Source organism: Eleginops maclovinus, chromosome 17 (assembly GCF_036324505.1).
Source record: "Eleginops maclovinus isolate JMC-PN-2008 ecotype Puerto Natales chromosome 17, JC_Emac_rtc_rv5, whole genome shotgun sequence".
Classification (NCBI taxonomy): domain Eukaryota; kingdom Metazoa; phylum Chordata; class Actinopteri; order Perciformes; family Eleginopidae; genus Eleginops; species Eleginops maclovinus.
Window position 1 is genome coordinate 9,458,438 of NC_086365.1, and position 25,279 is coordinate 9,483,716.

At 41.7% G+C, this 25,279-nt stretch overlaps 2 protein-coding genes across 4 annotated transcripts; one reads left to right on the plus strand and one right to left on the minus strand.

The window, feature by feature from the left end:
• Positions 1-895: 895 nt before the first annotated feature.
• On the plus strand, positions 896-12,866 carry il15ra (interleukin 15 receptor subunit alpha). 3 transcript variants are annotated; one of them, XM_063906124.1, is made up of 8 exons: positions 896-1,218; positions 1,670-1,873; positions 3,129-3,173; positions 5,211-5,258; positions 7,437-7,547; positions 7,965-8,075; positions 8,170-8,242; positions 8,444-12,866. In XM_063906124.1, exons 1-8 carry the CDS (start codon positions 1,143-1,145, stop codon positions 8,514-8,516), a joined length of 741 nt encoding a protein of 246 aa, XP_063762194.1. In that variant the 5' UTR covers positions 896-1,142; the 3' UTR covers positions 8,517-12,866. The 3 variants fall into 3 exon arrangements, with proteins under 3 accessions (XP_063762194.1, XP_063762196.1, XP_063762195.1); XM_063906126.1 differs by lacking the exon at positions 7,437-7,547; XM_063906125.1 differs by lacking the exon at positions 5,211-5,258 and having other exon boundaries at positions 897-1,218.
• fbxo18 (F-box DNA helicase 1) lies at positions 12,054-24,875 on the minus strand. The gene is given in 22 exon segments (XM_063906123.1): positions 12,054-13,370; positions 13,508-13,642; positions 14,921-15,027; positions 15,910-16,035; positions 16,217-16,411; positions 16,496-16,580; positions 16,680-16,846; positions 17,012-17,108; positions 17,329-17,465; positions 17,987-18,076; positions 18,157-18,244; positions 18,319-18,532; positions 19,277-19,445; positions 21,617-21,705; positions 21,814-21,888; positions 21,973-22,154; positions 22,246-22,393; positions 22,922-23,058; positions 23,315-23,334; positions 23,337-23,849; positions 23,996-24,163; positions 24,540-24,875. Coding segments are annotated over 22 exon segments (3,123 nt in total). The 5' UTR covers positions 24,559-24,875; the 3' UTR covers positions 12,054-13,208.
• Positions 24,876-25,279: the final 404 nt, after the last annotated feature.

Here is a 25,279-nt window from a genome sequence, read left to right on the forward strand (position 1 = left end):
TATAAAATAGCTTAGGCTACAACTAAAAAAAAAAATTAAAAAAAAGCTTACAACTCAAATGTCAATCCGGAGATATTGGCAATGGTGAGAACAACCTACATAGGCTACATAAGACATCCCTAGTATCTGTCCGTGACCTATATTGGCTACGACATGAACATAACATGAACATTCGATAATCGTCATCAACCTGAGACTTAAAACAAGACAAAAAAAAAACAACGAGAACGTGGATGTGATGAAGCTGAATATATGTATGGCTTTTTGGGTGTGTGTGTGTGTGTGTGTGTGTGTGTGTGTGTGTGTGTGTGTGTGTGTGTGTGCATGTGTGTGTGTGTGTTTGGGGGTGACGTCACAAATAGCGTACCCTCACTTAAAAAATCCCCACTACACCACTGATGAAAAGTAAAATGAAGAAATAAATTTAATGATCATATTTATCCAGTTGTTTGTATTATAAAGTTATTTTCCTTTTAATTTCACCAGTTTTACATTATTTTTGATCCAAAATCACTGAATTTTCATATTCACGTTCAAACACTGAGAACGGCTGCTCGGTGAGGCACCAACCTGCTGACATGCTATACAGTGAGACTGTAACTGCTGTCTGTCTGTATTAAAATGTTCAAAACACTCTGGCTATATTAACTAATTTCCATACTTTAGCTGGTGTATATAATATACAGTGTTTTTTGTCAACTGTATGTCTGTAACGTGTCTCTTGTGCTGAGCAAAACCGCTGCGAAGAGAGACTAGGTGAGGCACGCAGTTCTCCTGCCTCATGGCAGAGGGTGCTAGTGAGTCCAGTTCAAATCTGATTGTGATGACGTCAGTGCCTCACCAGCCATGAACTTCACCGCACGTCACTGCATTCCAATGTCCAATAACAACTTAATTTTTTTATGACAGCTCTCTCCTGCCCAATTACTTATAAAGGTGGATATGTATGTAGCTTTTTGGACTAAAATAGTGGAAAGTATGACACAGCAAAACATAGGATACAACGTAATCCATGGATTTGCATACTTTAAGGGGAGTGCCTTTCAAAGTGAAACTAATTACGTAACCGCGGTGAGAATGGTCTCTGGGTGTAAAGGGCTACTCTTCGATGAGCATGATTTAGTCTCAGATCAGGTCATTAAATGGAGCTGGACTCCCCTTCACTATCCTGCCTAACGGTGCTATGTCTGCTCGGAGCTGCAGGCATCTCTACAAGCGGTGAGTGCGCGACAACAATGTTATTATCTCAAAACCGGGCGACAGTAGCAGGACTTTGGGAAGTGAACCAAATGGGGAATGGTTAAAAGTTCCCTTTCAGCCACTAGCATGTAAGAGGATTTGTGTAGTTGATTAGAAAATTCGCATACATAGAAAACACAATTCAGCCAAAAAAGTTTGTGACACTATTATAACAAAAATTGCAGGTTGTTTGGCAAACATAATTGGTAGAGTTGTTTACTTGTGTCCGTGTTAATCTAGACATGTACTTTAAAATAGGCTAAGGATTTACAATAAAGCAAAAGCCAGTATCATATCATTACAACAACAAAAAAACCTGCATTACAGCATTCCTGTCTTAAGTTGAACCATTTCAAATTTCTCTTTTACTATTTCTTTGTGGATCTCTGCATTCATATTGTAAGTATGCAACACAATGTATTTCTTTCAGACGACCTCCCTTGTCCATGTCCAAAAATTCCTGAAAAGCCTAAAACTGAACCCTCCCTGGAATGCTTCGCAATTAACAGCAGATTCCGCTACAAGTGCATAGAAGGCTATGTGAGGAAGTCGGGAACATCGAATCTCATCACATGCAAGCAAGATGATGGCGGATCTCCACAATGGAGCTTGGACGCCAAATTTCAGTGTATAGGTAAGATTGACTTTTTTCGTCTTTACATTTGAAAACAACACTGCATGCAGTCAGAGAAGCGTAAACTGCACACAGATTGCTCTACTTGTTAAACTGGTATGTAAGAAAAAGAGTTCAAGTGTGTGCATGCCTGTAGGATGCATCCTGTGTGATCTGCAGTATAGCATACCATATATAGAATTGCAAATGAATAGAGAGACCATCAAGTACTGCCAACTGCATGTAATGCTAAACAAACCAAATTCCAAAATGTGTGCTTTTTATCACCAACAATGCAGAGTAAACACTTGGAGTTTGGCTTGAGCATGAAAATATGTTTATGGTTTGTGTGAAAGAGCGTAAAAGGAGCATTAAGAAGGAAGCCAGCGGTTCTTCTTTAGCCTGACAGACTCACACACAAAGTTTAAATGAATGATGTAACAACTGAGACTCATTTGTATATATTGTCTCCAGTCGTGAAACATCAGACTTGACATGAGAAGTGCTTTTACAACAACAATTTCAAAATTACACAGATTTGATCATACGCAGATGCACCTTAATAATGACTTGTCTGAACAGCAACATTTCATTTTAATGTAAGAGAACTATTTGTCGCTCTGTGCTGCAGCCTATTTTCCAATTAAGTCTGGTTTTGAAGAAAATGAGAACAGTGGGTGGGAATAGGTAAAAATTGTGACATATTTCTTTTTAAATTTAGAAACAGATATATATATATATATATATATATATATATATATAAGGATATAAGTGTGTGCAAATCTAATTTAAGCACCATACACATATACACACCTCCCACAATCTTCCCTACATCTTTTCCCATAAACCTTTTAGATAATAATTGTTTCCAGAAACTGATAACTTCTGTTCCACCACAGACCACAAATCAGGATATAACGGAAGCCTTCCCAGTGCACAAGCTGCCTTTAAGTGAATGTGTGGCTTTTATTACACAAAACCCAGGAGGACTGTACTGTGGATCTATGATAGAATAAACATGGGAACATTCTAGACAAAGAGCAGTAGGCCTATATCGTCGGCGTAAAGTGTGAGGTACTCCAGCTTTGAAACTAAAATAGATCATAGAAAGGATGTGTTTCATTTCCTGCAACAGTCAAGCAACACTAACAGGTCACATTTTTGGAAGGTTAAGATGCATAGTTTTTTACACATAGGGCCCGACCACAATCCTCATTATCATCTTTTTGGCTTTTCCATGCTCTCGAGTTTCAACTTGTTATTTGTGGTGTTTCAGTTGACCCAAAGAGAACCACACCACCCCCACAGAGCACATCAACATGTAAGTATAAGCTCTAAGTTCTATGTTTTATTGTAAGATTCAAGATTCAAGATTCAAGAAGCTTTATTTATCCCGAGGGAAATTGAGGTGCAACAGTTCAATACAAAGAAGGAAGGAGAAATATACACTCAATATAACTAAACTACTAAATATACATCAAATATTACTAAATATAAACTAAAATAACTAAGTATAAACTAATTATAACTAAATATAAACTAAATGTATCAACAATAAGAGCAGCTTTGCAAATATGAAATAGTGAAATAGTTACAGTAACTACGTAGGTATATACAATATACAACAATACGTATAGTGCAAATGGCAGTACAGTAATAAGATAACTAATAAAACTAAGCTGAATACTAAATACTAAATAAAGTGACATGTGAATAAAGTGACATGTGAAAGTAAAGTGAAATGACAGCATTGCGATGAAAGAAAGTGTCACTGAGTCTCCAATGTTCCTCTAACGACCTGAGGTGGATGAGTTAAAGAGTCTGATGGCCACAGGAAGAAAGGACTTCCTGTGGCGTTCTGTGGTACACCGGGGTGGAATGAGTCTATTGCTGAAGGTGCTTCTGTATGAGGTCAGCACCTGGTGGAGAGGGTGAGCGTTGTTGTCCATGATACTACGCAGCTTGCGCAGCATCCCCCTCTCAGACACCACCAGCAAAGAGTCCAGCTGGACCCCCAGGACGGAGCCAGCCTTCCTGACGATCCTGCTGATCTTGTTGGCGTCTGCTGACCTCAACCTGCTTCCCCAGCACGCAACACCAAAGAAGATGGCACTGGCTACCACCGACTGGTAGAACATCTTCAGCATGGTGTTACAGACGTTGAAGGACCGGAGCCTCTGCAGGAAGTAGAGTCGGCTCTGGCCCTTCTTATACACAGCCTCAGTGTTCTTGGCCCAGTCCAGTTTATTGTCCAGGTGAACACCCAGGTATTTGTAGTCCTGAACAATGTCGGCAGTCACCCCCTTGATGGAAATGGGTGTGGGGGTAGATTTCCTCCTGCGGAAATCCACCACCAACTCCTTTGTCTTGGCGGTGTTGAGCTGCAGGTGGTTGAGCTCACACCACTCAACGAAGGAGTCCACGACGCCCCTGTACTCCTCATCATTTCCCTCGCTGACACAACCAACAACTGCAGAATCGTCTGAAAACTTCTGCAGATGGTAGGACTCCGAGTGGAACTGAACGTCTGAGGTGCAGGGTGAACAGGAAGGGAGACAGAACGGTTCCCTGTGGAGCCCCTGTGCTGCTGACCACAGTGTCAGACACACAGTCCTGCAGTCTGACAAACTGTGGTCGACCCGTCAAATAGTCCGTGGTCCAGGAAACCAGGGAGGAGTCCACCTGCGTTGCCGTCAGCTTACTCCCCAGCAGGTCAGGCCGAATGGTGTTGAACGCACTGGAGAAGTCGAAGAACATGATTCTCACAGTGCTACCGGGTCTGTCCAAGTGGGCGTAGGCACGGTGAAGCAGGAAGATGATGGCGTCTTCCACTCCTACCTTCGGCTGGTAGGCAAACTGCAGAGGGTCCAGCGATGAACTAACCAGGGGCCGAAGAATTGACAGGACCAGCCTCTCCAGGGACTTCATCAGGTGGGACGTCAGCGCCACCGGTCTGTGGTAAATCAATGTATCACTAGTAGGAGGTGCTGGGACGCGCTTTCTTCGGTACCGGAACCAGGCAGGAAGTTTTCCACAGCACAGGGACCCTCTCCAGACTCAGACTCAGGTTAAAGATGTACTGCAGGACTCCACTCAGCTGGGCAGCACATGTTTTGAGGACCCTCGGGCTGACGCTGTCGGGACCTGCAGCCTTGCCTGGGCGGAGCCTGCACAGCACATTCCTCACCTGCTCTGCTGTGAAGGTCGGTGTGCCATGTGTGGGGGCAGAAAGAGTCTGTGTTGTGTTGATGTTGATGGGGGAGGGGTGAGGTAATGGTAATGGTGGGGGAGAAAGAGCAGGTACAAGCTGGACAGAAGTGTGTGTTTCACATTTATGAGTAACGCTCTGATCTTGCAGCGGGACCCACCGATATTCCCCATGACTCCACCGTTTCCTCCACAGTCAGTGAGTTCTATCTCAGCATTAAGACTGACAAATACTAATACTCACAATCAAAAAGTACTAACGATGGAACTAAAATGTAGTAGTTATAATAACAAGCAGCAGCATATGTAAAGTTAGTAGTAATAACATCAGTGGAAGTTTTATCAGTAACCCTAACGCTACTTTACAGAAAACTGCGCTCATTCTAATGTACTCTGAGTGAGAGTTACTTTGTCGTATGTTTAAATTAGTCGGAAGATAAATATGGGGTCAGATCAGTCCCATAATACACAAATGCACACAGAAGGATTCATACTTGCAATTTCATGCACACACAAATGTGTTCCGTTTCACATACATGTAAATAAAATCACACAAAAAAGTTTTACATGTGTATTATGTCCAGCAGTGGCTCAGTCAGTAGGGGCTTGGACTGGGAATCGTAGGGTTGCTGGTTCAAGTCCCCGAACAGACTTGAAATATGGAAAGTGGGGGAAGTAATAATTTATAGTTATTTAATAATTGTGACATATTTTGTACTTTTTGATGGATGTAGGAGGATCAAACTGAGGGGGCAAAAAATTCAACTGGGGGGGGGGGCAAAAAATTCAACTGGGGGGGGGGGCAAAAGGGGGCTTTGCCCCTTGGTGGCGCCGGTCCGCTCTGCGTGAATGATTATGTTTTAGGTGTGAATTCTTGTGACGTTAGTGATGTGTTACTGTTAGCATGGAAGTAATATGGGTGGCAAGTTAGCTATGCTAATAGACTATCTACGACCTTAACCGGTTAATCCTATTTAACGTCAGCTCTAAATATTCAATTCCACTCCATCATTAAACACAATGGAATATATTTTTAAATAATAATTTGAGCAGGAAACTTTGAATTCATTCTTACTAAGCTCTCCCTAAAAAAGAAAACAAGAGAATGAAAGAAGTTAAAGACATGTATGGCTAATGTTAGCTATTTAAGGTAATAATCCTGTCTATAAGCATTATATAGCTAACTTGCCAGCAAACACTAGCATTACATGCCACCCATATTACTTCCATGCTAATAGTAACACATCACTAACGTGTCAAGAGTTCTGATATAATTCAAGCATATTGAATCATTCACGCAGAGAAAACAAATATGTGTGGATCAAAAATACACACGTAAAACTTTTTTCTGTATTTGGATAATTGTTTACATGTATGTGAAACGGAACACATTTGTGTGTGCATTGAAAATACAAGTGTGAATCCTTCTGTGTGCATGTTTTATTATGAGACTGATCTGATCATAAGGATACAAAACAGGGTTCAACTTTTCAGGTTTGGCAACTTGTATGAAAGTGCCTCCGAGACATTTCAGGAGCATAATGAGACCAAACTTGTTATTACATCTGACAACATATGTTTCATCCTCATATTGAACCTGCATGGGCAGGCAGATACATGTTATCAGTGTTCTGTGTAGAGGCCGAAAATTAGGTTTAAAGGCAGAAAAAGCGGCAATGTAATGAATGTCTGAAAGTCAAACATAGGTTCAGCTCACAAGTTAACTAGTATAGCTTACTAGATTACTTGCTAGTGATTGCTATTACGGGCCAACATGACCACTAGATATATAAGAACACTCATTCAGGTTTTTTACCGTACTAGTGTAGTAGTTACATACATGTTATCTTACTACATAACAAGTCTTAAAAGAGATGCTGGTTGAAAAGTGACACTGACGTTTTTTTTACTAGTTCATTAACCTTCCCTTTAACTAGTTTAGCCTTGCTCAGCACCAGTGAGCGACTCTAGGTTAGGCCTACTAGTGATACATTGATTTAGCTTAGCATGTAAGGCTTTCTTTTCATAAAGTCGAGTAGTAAACATGATGTTAACGAGTAAGGTAATAAAGGCTTTGACTTACAAAATTAGTAATCATTTTGGCCTTAAAATGAATTGAACTAGTAAATTCAAGATACTACCACTAGTGGTTACACTAATGTAGTAAGTGGAGGAAACTGCCATCTGCTTGCCATAGGCACTTAGTAGTATGAATACTACTGTGTAAAAAAAACACAAATTATGGCATGTGTAAGGTACCCTTTGTTATGTGGCATATTATACGAGAGTATACACATATCTTTACAGTTTCACAGTTAAAAAGAATGTTGCAGCAATTCTCGAAGCAGAAGTACATGTATTTTGTTATCCGTATCAGCTTCCCGCAGCTTTCAGGCCAGCCAGAGTATACAGCCGTCAGCCACCGTGACTGCAGAGCCCACCTCCAGCTCCGACTTTTCCTCTCCTTCTCTGCCTGGATCCCCCCAGGGTAACCTGCTACCAGTCTAATGGCATTGCATGGTGCCAACAGTTGCTTTCATTAAAGCTCGGACCTGTATCTGTTAGACTTCTTTAAAACGTAAACAATTTGAACATTGTTTATTGTAATGCATGAAATGTATTAATATAATGAGTTACAATAAATACATGCACAATTTGGGATATTTTAAAAACTACTTTAAAGTTGGATTAAGTAATGATCCATATAACCATTCAAAATCTATCCTGTTGGACAGAATGAAGTTAAAGGTTTGACTTTCACACTCAACCATGGTTTAGCTCCAAAAATACATGATAAAGCAGTAGTTGAAAACAGCACTGTACTTGAATGTCATTATCCTTTCTGGACTGCCTCATTTATAACTGATCAACAGGGAAATAAGATTCATTTTTTCTTCCTCACCAGGGATGGATGATTCTTTGACAGGGATCAAAGCCTCGCTCAGCACAATGTCCACCAGGACTGAGCCTTCCAACAGGACAATTACTGCTGAAATGTTCTCCTCAACGGCCCCCAGTAAGTTCTCATTTGTGCTAGCTCACAGTGACACTGGGAGGGGGATGCAGCTGGAGAGCCTGAAAAACACTCAGTATTTCTATTTTATTTGCAGGAATCGTGATCGGCTGTGCTTCACTGGTGATTGTCTGTGCTTTGGTGGGAATCAGCTTATTTTTCTACAGAAGGTAAGCATGCTCACATATGACAGTGTTTGTTTGTGTTTAATTATCTCTCACCACACTGTTTCATGTGATGAAAAAACTCAGAAGCATGATACTGCAGAGAACAAACAGTTGGTGTGTTTATCCATCATAACAATTTGGTTACATTTCCAATTATTGACTATAACTGCTTATGATCTCTTTACTTTTTCCTTCATGTCGTAGGAGGTCCAAAAACGAGATAACTGAGCAGACAGCAGATGAAGGCATACCCATGACAAATGAACCACGTGACTGACAGTGTGAATGGCTGGCTTCATGACATTTGTTGTCTTAAATTTAACTGACTTTTTTTTTGAGCAGTTTGACATCAGTCAACCAAAGATTTGATCCGCATATAAGGAACTTACATTTTGTAAGACTATGTGATCTTCTGGTGCTACAGCAGCTGTAAGTTAAGTGATATTGTCTTCAAATCCCATGAAATTAATCAATCTCTAAACTAGATATGCTGCTTATACACCAATCAACCATAACATTATGACCACAGACAGGTAAAGTGAAGAACAGTGAATGTCTTGTTAGAATGGAACCTGTCATTGGGTGGGATATGTTAGGCAACAAGTGAACCCTGTCCTCAAAGTTGATGTGTGTCGGTCTGCAATGCTCAGTACTTACCAAAAGAGGTCCAAGGATGGAAAAGTATGGAAGTTTGAATATGAATTTCTAATACTGTAGTTTTTCTCTTGTTTTTTTCAATGTTAAAATAAATTCAGCGTTACAAAAATCAGTCTAAAATATTCAGTTTAAAAAAATTCAACATCAAAAAATTCAGTGAAAAAATTCAACATCAAAAGCTAAAAGGTAGAAGCAATCGACCCCTGTCTCAATTCAGCCAACGGCAGCCAATCAAGTTACGCACCATGGTCATGTGACACCAACACAGGTAGGACAGATCAGCCACATGTCTACCAACTCGGGAGATGGTCTTTTGGCGAGTGAGTTTACTTTATTTGCCATTTGTGTTCGTAAAATTGAGTAATAGATATTACTCGACACGTTGCACATTAACCGGATTTATTGAATTATATCTACACTTAACTTTTAATGAGGTGGCGCCGCATTCGTGAAAACTGCGTTAGTAACCAGTTAACGGTATGTGAGCATGGTTTACTCTTGGTTGAGGCAGCGAGTATGACGACTGACGCGATCACCAGGGCTTCCTGCAGTGCCCAGATTCGAGTTCGTTCTCACTTAACGGGACAAATTTGTTATAGGTTTTTATTTGTATTTTATGTTTGTACCGTTGAGAGTTGAAGAGAGAGCCTATATCTGAATTTGTTTTCTTTGCCTGTAGAGAAAGATTATTTTGTTGTATAACTTGTATAACATTTTTGTATAATCCATACAGAGGAGGCATACATTAAGTGTCCTCTTTTTTGGAAATCAAAATATGGTCACCCTAATTAATGTCCTGTAACATTAGCTGTTAAATCATAATCTTTGTGCTGCTGGTTTGTAATACCCTTCTTACTATTTCTGTGTTGTTTGTGATGACAGGGCAGTCATGGTGATAATATTTTGCAATCAGCCCGCCGCTTAGTTCAATTACTCAGTTCGTCTGGTCAAGGTGCAGCCAGTGGTGGCATCACAAATCAACATAACAGGTTTAGTATTAAACTTTAATTCATGTACATATGGCTTATTTTATTTATACATTGTAGATGTATTGATGATTAATACATGTTCTTGGATACAATCCTGTAGAGAACAGAGACAGACAGAATCACTTCAACCGGAAATGACCAGGTGAAGAGAACTTTGTTTATTTTAAATGAAGCCCTATGTATACACATTTTACATGCTGTTGATTTGTACAGGCAAAATCAAAGTAATGACAGAGGACAGAGTAAAGTCTCCTGGACATATGTGTATTCTGTTCTTTGAGCTCTTCCTTCTTCATTTATAGTATGGGAAAATATGGAAAATGGGATTTGTGCAGCTTCTGGTGAGCAGGCTGGGCTATATACAGGTAAAGCAGTAAGAGTAGGCCAGCTTAGGAGGAGGAGTGGTGGTTATAGACTGGTTTGTTTCATACATTACAAGCAACATTTGTTGCTTGTAGCTGTTTGTCAACAGCTGCCATCACTGACTTACAGCAACCACGATATGCTGTCACAGGTTAACACTGTCACGGTTTAATGCAGTCAGTCGTCATACTCGCTGCCTCAACCAAGAGTAAACCATGCTCACATACCGTTAACTAGTTACTAACGCAGTTTTCACGAATGCGGCGCCACCTCATTAAAAGTTAAGTGTAGATATAATTCAATAAATCCGGTTAATGTGCAAAGTGTCGAGTAATATGTATTACTCAATTTTATGAACACAAATGGCAAATAAAGTAAACTCACTCGCCAAAGCACCATCTCCCGAGTTGGTAGACATGGCTGATCTGTCGTACCTGTGTTGGTGTCACATGACCAATGGTGCGTAACTTGATTGGCTGCCGTTGGATGAATTGAGACAGGGGTCGATTGCTTCTACCTTTTAGCTTTTGATGTTGAATTTTTTTATACTGAATTTTTTGAGATGTTGAATTTTTTTTACATGTCGAATTTTGAAAAACTGAATATTTTAGGCATTGATTTTTTTAACACTGAATTTATTTTAACATTGAAGAAAAAAGAGAGGTGAAAAAAAACCCGGTGCTAGAAATTTCAGTATTAGAAATTCATATTCAAACTCTGATGGCACAGAAAAACTTCCATACCAGCAACAGGGTCATGGGTAACAAAGGCTAATTGATGCGTGAAGGGAGGGAAGACTGGCCCTTGTGGCCCGATACAACAGAAAAGGCACTGTAGCTCAAATTGCTGAACAGTTCATGCTAGTTCTGTTAGAAGATAATGCTCCCCGCAACACTGCTCAAATTGTTCAGGAATGGTTTGAGGAACTCGACAGCTAGTTCAAGATGTTGACTTGGCCACCAAATTCCCCAGATCTCAATGCAATCAAGCATTTGTGGGATGTGCTGGATAAACAAGTCCGATCCATGGGGACCCCACCTGGCAACTTACAAGTCTTAAAGGATCTGCAGCTAACGTCCTGGTGCCAGATACCACAGCACACCTTTAGAGGTCTAGTAGAGTCCATGCCTCAACAGGTCAGGGCTGTTTTGGCCATAAAAGAGGGACCTACACAACATTAAGCAGGTAGTCATAATGTTATGGCTGATCGGTGTAGATCTTATTGCTTTGTGCCAGAGTTCCATTGTTCTGTAAAAATGATTGAAACACATAAAAAGGCCGCACCAATAAACAATGACCACATTAGCATCTAAAAAAGGCCTCAACTAAATTACATTTCACTATAGAAAGACCTTGGTTAAAACTGCAGTACCCAGCTGTTTAAGGTAAAGAGAGAGGAGGGAGGGCACCAACTTTTCATTCTTCACCTCATGATCTGGGAAGGTCAGCGGTCTAGTTGAGAAGCTACTCAAAGGACTAAATGCTGACTAAGTTAAACTAATTTTAAGGGTTATACTTTTTTTTTTATTCCCATGACAAATCTGTGGTCATTTTAATAAGCAAAGAAATACAATTGTTAAATACAAATATTTTAGTAGCTTTTTATGAGCTATTTGAAAAGTAACTGTTAAATGAGCATACAATATCCTCTCAGGTCCGTGACTCCAATCAAAACCATATTATGGCAGACTGTAATGTCAGCAAATATGGTATCATAGTCCAAAGAATAGATTGATCGCTTCAAGATTAAAGATTCAATGATTTACAATCCAAATATTTAGCAAACGTAACTTACTGTCAACACCTTTATTTCTTCATCTCTTATCTGTTTTACTCATCTGAAATGCTAAGCTTGAGGTTGTGTGGCTGGAAATACTGAACCATGCACTGAGCAAAGAATGTCTGAAACCTACAGAGCATTGTCACTTATTTACTGAGATTTTTTGCAGCCACTTTGGTACAATGAGATTAATAGAATATGCTTTTGCAACTAAGAGATTCAAAGCCTTACATGAAAAAAAAAAAACACAAAAGCAAGGACAGGTCTGCGAATGACTAGTGGGGGGGGGGGGGGGGGGGGTAAAAAGTCCCTATATCATAAAGTGGTTAACACTTATAATTTGATCTCACTCTAAACTTTGTCTTTATGACTCATGTAAAATGTGAAATCTATATTCTGCTTTGTTGCTATGCTTATGAAGGAAGTTGGTGGATCAGAAAAAAAGCAGCTTTAATTATTCAAAGAATTGTTCCTGTATCTCTTGTTGCACTGCACTGTCCCTTTGAATGATCTTTAAAGACTTTTTTTTTTTTTTATAAACCTGTCTATTCCTGTTTATAAAGGCAAGCAGAGGAATATCATGCCATATGATGTCATTTAACACCATCTGCAAGGCAGCACTTCTGTCCTTCAAAGTGAAACTTAGTGTTAGTTATCTTTATGATGACAACGATGTGACACGTTTTGATCCAGTTGTTGATGATCAGCCTCTTGAACAAGAAAAGTTTTGGGCCATTAACTAAAATGATGTCTGAGTGATAGCAGCTGCTCAGCAGACTGAATAGGATTATGTTAATCCCACTGCATTGAGTATTTTTATATAAAAACATTAGTTTGATCTTGTTTGATACTTTTTTTTCAAAGCATTTAAAAAATACTTCCATCAGGGTTGACCGGAGAATAAAGACACTCACAAAAGTTGATTTTTAGTGAAAGTAGACAAGTCTTCCAGCAGTTACACAATCCTGCTAAAGCACACTGGGAGCTACAGGCTGTCAAATAGAATCTGAAGACAGCATCCAGATCCCTCATTAAAAAAAAGAGATACGAACATAAAGTCAAAGTGCATCCACGCTATCTGTTTCAGAGGAAATCAAATAAAAATGTTCAGTCTGTCCTTTCTCCGTTAAACAGAAACCAAGAAGAGGCTTTCATTTCAATCCTTTTAAGAAGAGAAGTGTTAAAAAAGGGCCACCAGCATCATGTGGTGGACCTGCTGGCCCAGTCTATGTGGTATCTCAGCCATAGATAGCACGTCGTCGGTCATGAGGAAGGCGATTGGTCCGACGCGGGTCCACACACACCTCTCGCACAGTGGGCCGCCAGCAGCCACACCGTCGGACTAAAACAGAGACAAAAAACCCTTCTAGTTTAATAACACAAAATGCTAAGTGCCTATTCAAAACATAATGTACATTAAAGGCAGTTAGATTTTTTCTGAGGCTTGTTTGAATGTAAGGGAGGAGGACATGTTCTTACACATTTCATCTGTTGTTTGCACATGATGAATGCCGAGCCGGGGGTGGTGCAGTTTGGGCAGTGTGGGATGCAGCATGGGAGAGGATTGCCCTCCTTGATCAGGGTGCTGGGCATCTCCGATTTCAGGAAGTACTCCTGCAGAGGATTCAGATTCCTTTTATTGTAACTACAAGTACAGCGAAATTCCATGCATTCCCGATGGTGCAATTAGACATAATAGACTTAGATCGAAAGATTACTTAGAGAGTATTTGGAGAGTCACTTATGATCATCATGATTTAAATTGAACAACTGTTTGAGGTGCAACAATTGTTTGGCAGTTTCCAAAAACTTAACAAGGAACATCTGCTGAGTCCCATGTGTGCAGCTGAGAAAGAAAAGGGAAGCAGAGAGAAACGGGGCAGACACTTTGTTGGCCTCACCACTGCACAGACCAGCCCTCATTAAACATTTAGCTTTCTTGGACAGCTGCAAATATTAGTCCATAAATCTTTACGGTCCAATGGAAGGCATGCTTGTGGTCTTTTCTAAGTACATTTGAATGTGCCATAATGCTGTAAGGTGGTTCTAGCAGAGGTGGGTGTCTATTTTCTGTCACTGCACTGTTCAGGCCAACAGCAGAACATCTGGGATATTACTTGTATGACAGTAATGGGAAGTGTTAATGGAGAAATTAACACAAATTCTCCCCCGAGTTTGGCCGTGGCTGTTTCTATTTTTGCTTTCAGTGTGGCCTGACACCCATCATCTGCTGTTTGGATGTGAAACACTTTGTAATAGCACTTTTGAGAGACTAAAAAGTGAGTGGTTTAGACTTGCAGCTCCATCATGCCTTTCTCTCCAGATTTATCAAGTAGTCGTTGCTGGAGCATAAATTATACAAGACAGGCTAAACCACTTCACTTATATTCCTGCACTAATAGACTGGTTCAGTAATGAGTCCTAAAAGCTAGAAAAGTCTTAGCATTTGACCACTTCCCCTTAACTCATCTCGAAGACAATGGTTTGATTTTATGTGTTTGTGGTTAGAAGCCTGACATACTAATGAAAGGCTGAGGAACTTCTTTCTAACTTCCTACACAAATACGTCATCACTGCGCCACTCTATATCTAGTAACAATACGTAATAACCCCTAGTAAGTAAGAACCAATTAATGAATCCCATTGCTACCACGGAAACAGCCAACAGCAACAGTTTGGGTTCAGGATGTGGAACTGCTTAGGCTGGCAGATGTTCGGGGAGAAATTTGTCTAACTCTGGGTGAAGCTCTACCATTACAGGAAAATATGGTCATCTTTAGAAAACAACAGCAACAAGAGGGAAGTAGAAACGCAGGGGGAAACTTCAACATGATTGTGCATCTGTATTTCTCCTAATATGTGCATCGTCAGTGGCGAGTGACTGGGCCTCACCCCGGCCTCCGTGAGAATGCGTCGGATGGTCTTTGTGATGATCAGAGACGTCTTGGCTCGAGTCACCGCCACATACAGAAGGTTCCATTCATCTGCAGGAACTTCATCTGAACAGGGAGGAGAAATATCGACTCCTGAGAGCGAATCCAACTAAACTAACAAACTTTGATTACATAGCACTTTTAAAACAGAGGGCCTTTTCATAAAAGCAGAACACATTTAGAAGGAAAGGGTGGTGGTTGTATTTTTAGCCCGAGTTCAAATCCCAGCAGCAGGGGATTTTTTTGCTGATGATAGAATAAAATGAGTGTCATTTACTGGTGAGTAATCAGGGATAAAAGTTTCAAGATTTTTGGGAGTTGGAAATAGGACTGGGACAGAGCCAAGAATGTTTGGTTTGTTGGCTTGCTTTATTTCTGTCTTATCAGCATTTTGTGGGCTTCATTAGTGGAATTCCTGAAGGCATTTTTGGCTAACAGTGTTCTGAAAGTTGTTTGCAGGGTCACAGCGTAAATAGATCTTGGTATTGTCTGCGTAAGAATGCTAACTGATGTGTCTACACAGTGAAGTGGCCATAGGGAGCACGTAATTGCGCAATATCTATGTAATTTGATATTAAAGGGGCCCTATTCCGCACATTTTCAGGTTCATATTTGTATTTTGTGTCTCCATGCTTTAATGTTCTAAAAGCTCTTTGTTTTTCCACACACTGCCTGTGCTGCAGCACCTCTTTGCACCCTCTGTCTGAAACCAGAGCCCAGTCTGCTGTTGTTGCCCATTTACATGTACAAAACCATATAAACACACTGCAAGAAAAGTAAAACCCCAAAAAGCACAGGGCCTATTTTAAGTTATGGTTTAATGAAAAGTCTATTGAAGCCCTCTGATAACAAAGAATAACAAACAACACTGGAGCAAGGAAGTCACAAACTGATATGGAGAGTCTGGCTGAAAGCTGCAGTGTAAATGTCTTTGTGAAGGAAACGTACCAAAGGAGAAATCTGGGCAAAAGTGCAAGTTGTGTCTTGAGCCAGGAACTTTGGCAAAGTCATCGGTGACCATCACAGTGTCGAACTCCAGACCCTTCGCCTTGTGCACAGTTCCCATGATAAAGTCTGGAACAAACAGCAGCAGCGGGAACAACTCATGAGTCCAGTGCATTATACAGGGGAGAGAAAAAGGACTCATCCATATGAAATACAGTTTGAAACCATTTTAAACATATCTGCTAATGCGCCAGGGAAGCAACATATGCCAAGACTTTAAAATACACTTTTTAAATACACGTTTGCATACCTGCTTTGTTTAAGTTTTCTTCATAGCAGCTTTCCAGGCGAGACACCAGTTCGGGGATTTGCTTTCCGTATTTTTCAACCATTTTGAATTTGGCTTCCAGCTCCAAGTCCTCGGTCAGTGTGGCGTACGACTTCAGGGCCCAGTAGCCACTCTTAATGTTCTTGGCAAATGAGCGAATGAAGGGATCCTTGATGACTGGAAGCAGAGCATGTTCAATATGCAGTCAAAAGGGTTAGAAACGTGTACACTCGGAAAGAGTAAAGGTGTGCGTTGTCTCACATTTCGGGGTCTGCGTCTCTTCTTTCGCCCCTTCAAACAGCTTCCAGATGTCCTGGATCCTATTCAGGCCGATTCCAGTCACCCCCTGATGGAAGGAAATGGGAGTGTTGAGTACTGGTAAAGCTGACGCGCCTTCACGCTAGTCTTTGTATTGCTTGTCAGTAGTGTTTACACGGTGACTCACTCCTATGAAGTGGATGCGACAGTGCGGGTTGGCGTCAGTGAGTCGCACGGCTTCACTGAACACGCTGAGGTTGCATCTTGACAAGATGGCCGTCTTCCCCTGACTGAGACTGGTACCTGAACTCACAGCTGCACCCGCCTCGTCTGCCGTCTCGTCACACACACCGCCTGCACACCGGACATGTAGCACACACACATGCTAACACAGCTGTGGCGCATGTGTTCATATAACATCACATACCGAGGGTGTCTCATTCTGTTCACATTGTAAAGCCCCCTATAGAATATAATTTGATTTAAGTACACATTATTTAACATTACTGCAGTATTTACCTTTCTGATTTCCTCCCACAAGAATCTTCTCTACTCCCTTGCACACTTTGAGGATGGTGGCACCCACGTAAGCGATCTGAGCCCCGAAACGAAAGCTCTAAACAAAGACATCAGCAGCATAATTAGCATACAACTCCTGATAAATAAAAGGACTTCTGTACACATGATATGCTTTAGTATAAACATGTTGTCATTTGTGGTTTGACCCTGTCCTTTTCAACTGGGATCAGGCACTACAGTTGTATGGCATTGTTTGTGCTTACACTGAACTGAATGGCTTTCTAAAGTGAGGAAAGAAATTGAAGTTTGGTGTTCACCTGTGTCAGGTAGAAGACGTGTGTGTGCTCGACAATGTGCAGGGCATTGAAGGCTCCTTTGAAGGTGTAGATCTGCTGGTGAGGGTCTCCCACCAACATTTTCCCACAGCGCTGAGACAGGAGCACATCCATGATGGCTGAGAGGGACAAGAAGACATCAGCACCATCACAAAGTTCAGCTAAATAATCTCAATGGTGCTCTCTACTGTTAAAGGGGCCCTTACTGTATATGCATTTTGGGGATTTATTCCCTGTAGTGTGTTATATAGGTTGCTGTGCATGTAGATGGGCTGCGAAGGCTAAAATGCTTGTGTTCCCTCCAGAGGGAGTTTCTCTCCCACACACTTCCCTCCCCTGCCTGAAACACCTCCATTAGTCTCCCTTGTTTACTTTCGTAAAATAGTGACATCACTATGTAACACTCACGCTTCTAGTGGCTAGAGCTCCAACACATTGTGCGTGATAGGCTAAGGGGCGGGACATCTTTAAGCGGTTGACCAATCACAACACAGCTGGCCAGGTAACCAATCAGAGTAGACTGGGCTCTGGTTTCAGACGGAGGGTGAAAAGAGGTGCTGCAGCACAGGCAGTATGAGGAAAAATAAGAGGTATTTTGAACATAAACACAAAATAAAGTTTAAATCCTTTAAGTTATTACCTGGAGTGCAGTCCTGGGCCTCGTCAATGAAAAGCACGTCGTATTGGTCCGACAGGCAGGGCCTCTGCAGCTGCCATAACTTCAGGTAACCTGGGAATGGAAAGCTGTGATGACCACCTGAGCAGCATTCCCTCCAACATTACAACATAATTACTTCACTCGTTTCGTACCATCGTGGGTCATGAGGAGGTCGTCTGAACGTTTCTCAGTCAGATCCTTCATTTTGTTCCAGATCCTCCTCGCGTCTTGCACGAACAACTAGGATTGCAGAATGAAATATGTAACGCGTCATTCATTCACACTGAAGGGAAGCAGAGTGTGCGCGCTCATACCTCTCTTTCGTAGTCGGTAATAATCTTCCTGCGGCCGTCCTTCCCCATACGGGACATGGGGACGTGGCTGATATTGATGCACTCGTCTGTCGAAGCCATGAAGGCGTTGAGAGTTGTGGTCACCACCTTGGCCTTGGCAAAGCCCCCGCGGCCTGGAGGCAGAACAGAGCTGATGGAAAATGGCTTCAGGTTAAAGGTCAGCTTCTGGCAGTATCTGCAGAAGGGAGAAGCACAACAAAATGATTGAAAGCATCTGATAAACTCCAAGAAAAAAGAGACTTTTCTATTGGAATAACTGGGAAAACAAGCTAAATTCAAGGTTGGACCAGTAATTCACTGAAGTGATCAAGGATATATCCTAAATCACACTGAAGGATTTACGTTTTAAGAATATTTATAGCCACAAGGAAGTTCACTCCATCTTTTTCTCTTTATATATGTTCAAATTATCTTTTTGTCATTTGGATTGGCTAACTTTTTACACCATTTATTGCAGGTCTGTCCATCCTGGCAGAGGGATCCTTCTCCGTTGCTCTGCCTGAGGTTTCTTCTATTTTCCCCTGTTAAATGTTAATTCTGGGGTCTCTTCTTCCTTGTATGGTGTGAGGTTCTAAGGACAGGGGGTGGTGTGTGCTGCACACACTGTAAAGCCCCATAAGAGAAATGTGTAATTTGTGATTATGGGACCTATAAGTCAAATCTGATTGATTTAATCATCACTATGTTAACATTTTGAATTGAAACTGTAATATTTTCCTAAGGTTTAACGTATCAATGCTTTAGTGTTTGGCAGAAACAGGAAGAGCCTGCAAAAATAAATCTGAACAGCTGTGGAAAATCTGAGGCATTGGCCAAGAAACCGCCAGGAACCTGTTTATACTGGTCTCTCACACACAAACTAAATAAAATCTCACAAGAATTCCCACTGTCTGTATTTATACAAGGGGAAACTTCTCACCTCCTCCCAACGTCGGAGAAGGCCAACGAGTGGACTGTCTTGCAGGCCACATTGCTGGGGAAACGACGCTGCGCCTCGGAGGCCACTGACTTATTGAAGGCCACGTACAGGAAGCGGAGGTGCGGCCGCTGCTCCGCGTACTTCACCAGCGTGGTGGTCTTCCCCGTACCTGCGGCAGACAGCAAGGAGCGTTGAGATCATCTCTAACATTTAATCATCTGTGAGTTTCAGTAAGAAATGTGTATTGAAAATAGAATGGGATATAAAGGAAATAATGCTACATATTTCAGATATGATGAAAGCAAACGAAACATGATTTACTTAGTCAGCCATTTAAAAAAAGGGAAGATTTATGCTAGTGAAGTATATCTTGTAGCGATGTTCGTGAAGATGATGAAGAAGTCTCCGGAGACACCAGCTTGTATATAATAAGGTTTATTACAGCAGCATAGTACCATACACCAACACGGGCGATGCGGGGTCCCCAGAGCCAATTGTGGAAGTCCCCCGAACAGTCTTTGTGCATACACTTTATAGGAGAAATGTGGGTGTGTGTGAAAATGCGATGTTCTATGAGAATGTGTACCCAAATAAGGGGATCTATACGTTCGTGCACGATGTCTTGCGCGTACCCAAAATAAGGTGAGATATACGTTAGTCTTTGTCTTACCCATCCCTGGAGGTCTTCTGACATAGTCCACAGGTTTGTTCTACAACCTCCTGTCATACCACATCACTCTCTGCACTCTCTATGACCTCAGGGAGTAAACAACTGCATGTGAACAGACCCAATACACCACACAGGCAATAACTCTGTATGCCCCACTAGGTGACCTAGGTCGATTCCTAGGGTATCTTTAACGTATTCCAGATGTTGTTTTTCACTCTTCTTCCACCCAACATTCCTCTGACCTCAGGGAGTATCTGCCCTGGTATATCTCCAGATTTAATACACCACAGTAGCTAAAGCTAATTCCATCTGCAGTCCCTGCGCATGCAAACAGTAAACAATCAACAGACACTATGTAAGGAATAATGTGCAGCGAGGCTACTTTTTCCAATAATGACCACTACGCTGCACATTATCCCGCTTATTACATGGCAACATACTAAACAAGCTAACGACTTGACTCCCAATATGACATGTTTTTATTGACTTGTAAATGCTTCCGCTAAGAAAATAAAACTCTGTTCCACGGCGCACCGACGGCTGGAACTCCGACAACAATGACTTAATTTAAAATGAAGGCAGCTCTGATGATGTTTTCTTTGTCCAAGTCTGTTTACAGTTTCTGATCCACTATCAAGTCCTTAAACGTTGCAGAGCCCATAGGGTGTTCCTGTTAGTGTTTTAATTCCTGTCTGTTTTCTTCTGCTGATTTATCTGATGTCCAGTATTTACTTCTTTTCCTTTCTCTCTCTTGACCCGCCTTAGCAACAGTCATGCTTAAGAGTGGTCTGTTCCAAGTATTCAACTAAGCCAGCTGTTCCCAAACAGCTGGGTGCACCCCCTCCTACATCCCAACCGGGTTGACGCACCCCCCAAAAAAACCGCAACAAAGCTTTGTTTTATCGCCATATAAATAACTTTGTCATGAGACGTTCCACTTCACAGTTTCCCTGATTTCAGCCAGTTAGTCATATTTGAAAGAATGAATGAAACGAGTTGGCGCGCATTTATCCTACGCTACAGTGAAACGTAGAAGAAGACAGCTGTCTTCTTCTACCATTTAACCATTTAATCACATGCAACAAAACTGCACTCGCTATCACACTAAGAATGATACAGACACATCCACATATAAATACCAGCACATCCATCAAACGCAACTAGAAAAGCACAATTGAATCCCCTCAAAAATGTAAACCTGTTTGCTTAATAATCATCTTTTTTTTTCAACATACATACACACAACATGTTATGAAGAGCGAAGCAGGCAGGAACCAAATGCAAGGAAGACCACGGCCTAGAGAACTAAACAAACAGATCGGAACGCTCTTCCTGGATAAGACATCCAAAATCAACGGAGGATCTAACAACAACTAAAGGAAACAGAACTTAAATACAAGAAGGGTGATCACAAAGACAAGACACAGGTGGGGAGCACCAGGTGAACACAATCAGGTAATCAAACAGGAGGGGAACAAAGAGACAGGAAGTAGACGCAGAAGTAGGGGGCGGGGGAGTGCACATTTTCCAAAATAAAAAACAGACAAACAGACCAATCGTGACACAACATTGAAAGGTAATTCATTGTATTTGAAAACGTACTTGCAAATAGACTGCATTAGATGTTTAATTGTTTTAGATTTGACTACGTAAAAGGAATGTGGATGTACCTGCAAAAGCCATGATCTTCAGCACATGGTTGGCCTGGATGTCATGGCTGAGGATCTGCTGCTGTTCCCCTGTGAGCTGGATCTGAGTCCTACAACACACAGACAAACACACACGGACACACATGTTAAAAAGCTAAAACTTCTCACATATCCATTATCTCTCGGCTATATCTCTTGCACGTCAGTGAAAAGCTCACCCGGTCTGAGAGGAGCCGACAGCAAAGGGGCTGTTCTCCATCAGGTGAAGGACGTAGTAGATGTTGTAATGCAACCTGAGGGATCAGAAGAGAAGGATTGTAGCGAGCCTGACAAGAACACTGTGGGAAGCTAAGGCGCTGACACTTTACTGCTCTTACCTGTTGCTAATCTTGATGACGCTCCTCTTTATGGCGAGCAACATCATGGCCATGTGGCTGAGGTACTCTATGATGGCGGTGCGTGACATGCATCCGGTTAGAAGGGACACTAAAGCCAGCACGTCGGCAACACTCTCACTGAGGATCGATATGACTGCCATGGCCGCATACGGGTTAGGACCCTGGAGATTGGACATGAAGGAATTGAGGTTTCAGGAGTGATGGACGTACTTCAACAGGAGACCGTTGTGTATCTGTCTGTGTGAGTCCTACCTCAATGCCAGGGTTACAGTTCTTGAGGATATCAGGAATGCGTAATCTGATGGAGGCCTCGGCCTGAGGATAGAGGCGATGCTTCTTAACGCACTCCAGAACATCCCCTGGCCTCACACGCTCTCCCACCTTATGCTGCGCCATTAAACTGACCAAGACAAAACACACAAGATAATTAACACAGTGAACATTTAAAGAGGACTTATGCTGATTTCCAGGGTCATATTTGTATTTTGTCCCTCTACTGTGACATGTCTACATGCTTTAATGTTCAAAAAGGTCTTTATTTTTCTCATACTGCCTGTTCTGCAGCACTCTCTTTTTCACCCTCTGTTTGAAACCAGAGCCCAGTCTGCTCTCCGCTTAGAGACGTCCCGTCCCTTAGTCTATCAAGTACAATATGTTGGAGCTCTAGCCAACAGAAGCGCGAATCTTACAGGAAGTAGTAAAATAAGTCCAATGGAGTGTGGGGGAGAGGAACTCCCTCAATTTTTTCTAGAATAAAGTTTCATGTTCACTGATTGATTCTCATCTGTTGGCCAAATCAAAATGATAATTATACACAATGTACTTATCTGCCTTGAGATGCCACAGCAGTCCAATCCTAACCAAAAACCTAACAGACAGACTTTCCTTCATAAATGTACAGCCCCTTACGAAGGTAACTCAGACTTACACAACGAGGCGCCGTATGCTGTGCTGTGATGACACTGGATCTGATATGCCGCTGCTTCTCAGGATGGAGCCGATCTCCAGCATGGTCGCCTTCTCTTTCAGCATGAAGCAGTAGTACTTCTTCTTGTAGGGGACAAACTGCACAATGGCAAACAAACACAAATCATTAAAAGGGGGAGCACTTCTTTATATGAGATTGAATTGGACTATACATCAAAGTCCAACCACAAGAGAAGGATACATTTATTAAAACACAGAGGTCATCTCTCAAGCTCTTAAACATCTACCATGTTCATTTAGGAAGCTGCTGATATTTGCTTCTGTAGCAGATAAACACTTGCCCCCCTCACCCTGGTGCTAATACAGAACTTAAGGAAAGCGGGATTTGTTGAACCTTGGGGTCCTGGACGATGCTCTCCAGTGATGGCAGACCCGGATGACACTGCGGTAGAGGTCCTGGGCAGGCAGGAGGCACATCACTTGCCTAAGCACCTCCTCTGGAAGATCGTGTATGCACCCCTGGGGCTGTTGAAGGACTTTGCTGCATCCCAGGAGCCCAAAGTGGTTGTCAGGGAGGGCCTCCACCTCCTCTTCCTCGTGTGGAATGGTATTGTCACTTTGGTCAAAGTCATCATCTTTCCCAAACATCTCTGGCGTCATCCCCTCCAGATAATCTGGAGCTAACAGGCTGACATTGTGAACTTCATCCTCTTCTTCAGGATCTGCCTCAAACGATGTAGCTAACAGGATCATATCGTCGTCGTCGTCCTCCTCCTCTTGCCCTTTGAAAAGCTCTCCATTTCTTCCATTTATGCATTTGGATGAGCAGGGCTGAGAGGACTTCTGCGGACTGGAACTGATGACTCCTTTCACAGGGAAGAAGCTGCCAATGCCCTTCTGTTTCCCAGAAAGACTTCCTGAGGCAGATGCTGGTGGTAGAAGGAGTGACAGAGAGAGAACATAGACTTTTACTGGACAAAAAAAAAAGAAATATATGTTGTTCATGCATCGATGCAACCCTGTGAGCTCATTGTTATTTGCAGTACACTTGTGTCAATTAATTACAGCACATTACCACACTTCCGTCGCTTGGTGGGTGTCTTGGGGTAAAGCCCCCGGTTGGGGTCGCGATTGCCCTGCCCGTGGTTTACAGTGTGGGGCTGGACGAGAGCATCAGTGCCCTCTGCACTTTGTCCCAGTGCATCACACGCCTCTGCATTCAGGTGCCTCCTTTTGGCCTTTCCTAGAAAACAAAAAAAACACGATTCAAACATGTCAGCACAACAAAAACATCTGGATTAGTTTTGCCTTTATGCAACATCAGCGTACTCCTGTCTGTGGTGCTATGTTATTCTTTGCTCGGGTAAGAAAAACATACCAGTTAACATCAATGCTTTGATTATTCAGTAGCCAGTCCTTTAGTGCTTTGTTTCTAACCTATGCAAATCAATGACATAGTGTGAACATAAAAGTTCCCTTTGATTCCTGATTTGCTAAATCATTTTGAACCCTGAAGAGTTTTAAAGAAAAACAACAAATGTGTCCTCTCATGTGAAAGGAAAACTGTAAATAGGCGTTTTATAGTAAGCTAACGTTGCTCGCCTCAACTTTTAACTTACCTTTGGCAGCCATTTCCATCTTCGTGTCCAGCTCATCCGTTTATCACACACAGATCTGCAGGTGTTACGCAATTTTCAACTTTAATTAAGCGTCAGGCTAACTTCGACTAAAACCTGTGTAAACAACGACTGTTGTTAGGTCATGTATGCTTATGCTAAAGCAACGTCTCATTAAAATATGCACCTACCAAACTGTACATAAACTAACATGTACTGCCCTGGTAATACTGAAATTACTTACTAGCGTTGACTTTTATATTTAGTAGTATTTTTTCCTTTTTGAAAATGCTGGATAGTTAGCCTACTTAGCTGTAAAGAAAGCGGTTGTTATCAATGGACAACGAGCCACCTGATTGGCTGCCTCTTCTTCTTCGGTTAATCTTATTTGTGGTTCACTACTTGTGTACTTACCGCCACCTACTGGGTGAAAGCGATAGTCAGAAAATAAGACTGGATTATAATAAACTACTTCACCAAATATTTGTATTAAATGGTATTATCTGGTTGGGTTAACAAAAATACATGAGGTATTTAAATAATGTGTTCACTAGTTTAAAATGTAAATGGGCACTAATCAAACCATACATACAGGCCTAATTATTGTGGGCGAATCATCCATTTAACCTATATTAGATATGAGTTCACATACTGCTACTCACAGCCTGAGCCCAGACACATGCAATTTAAATAAAAAGGACCTTGAGTTTGAGTCCGATACACAGATTTAGGTAAAAGAAAAA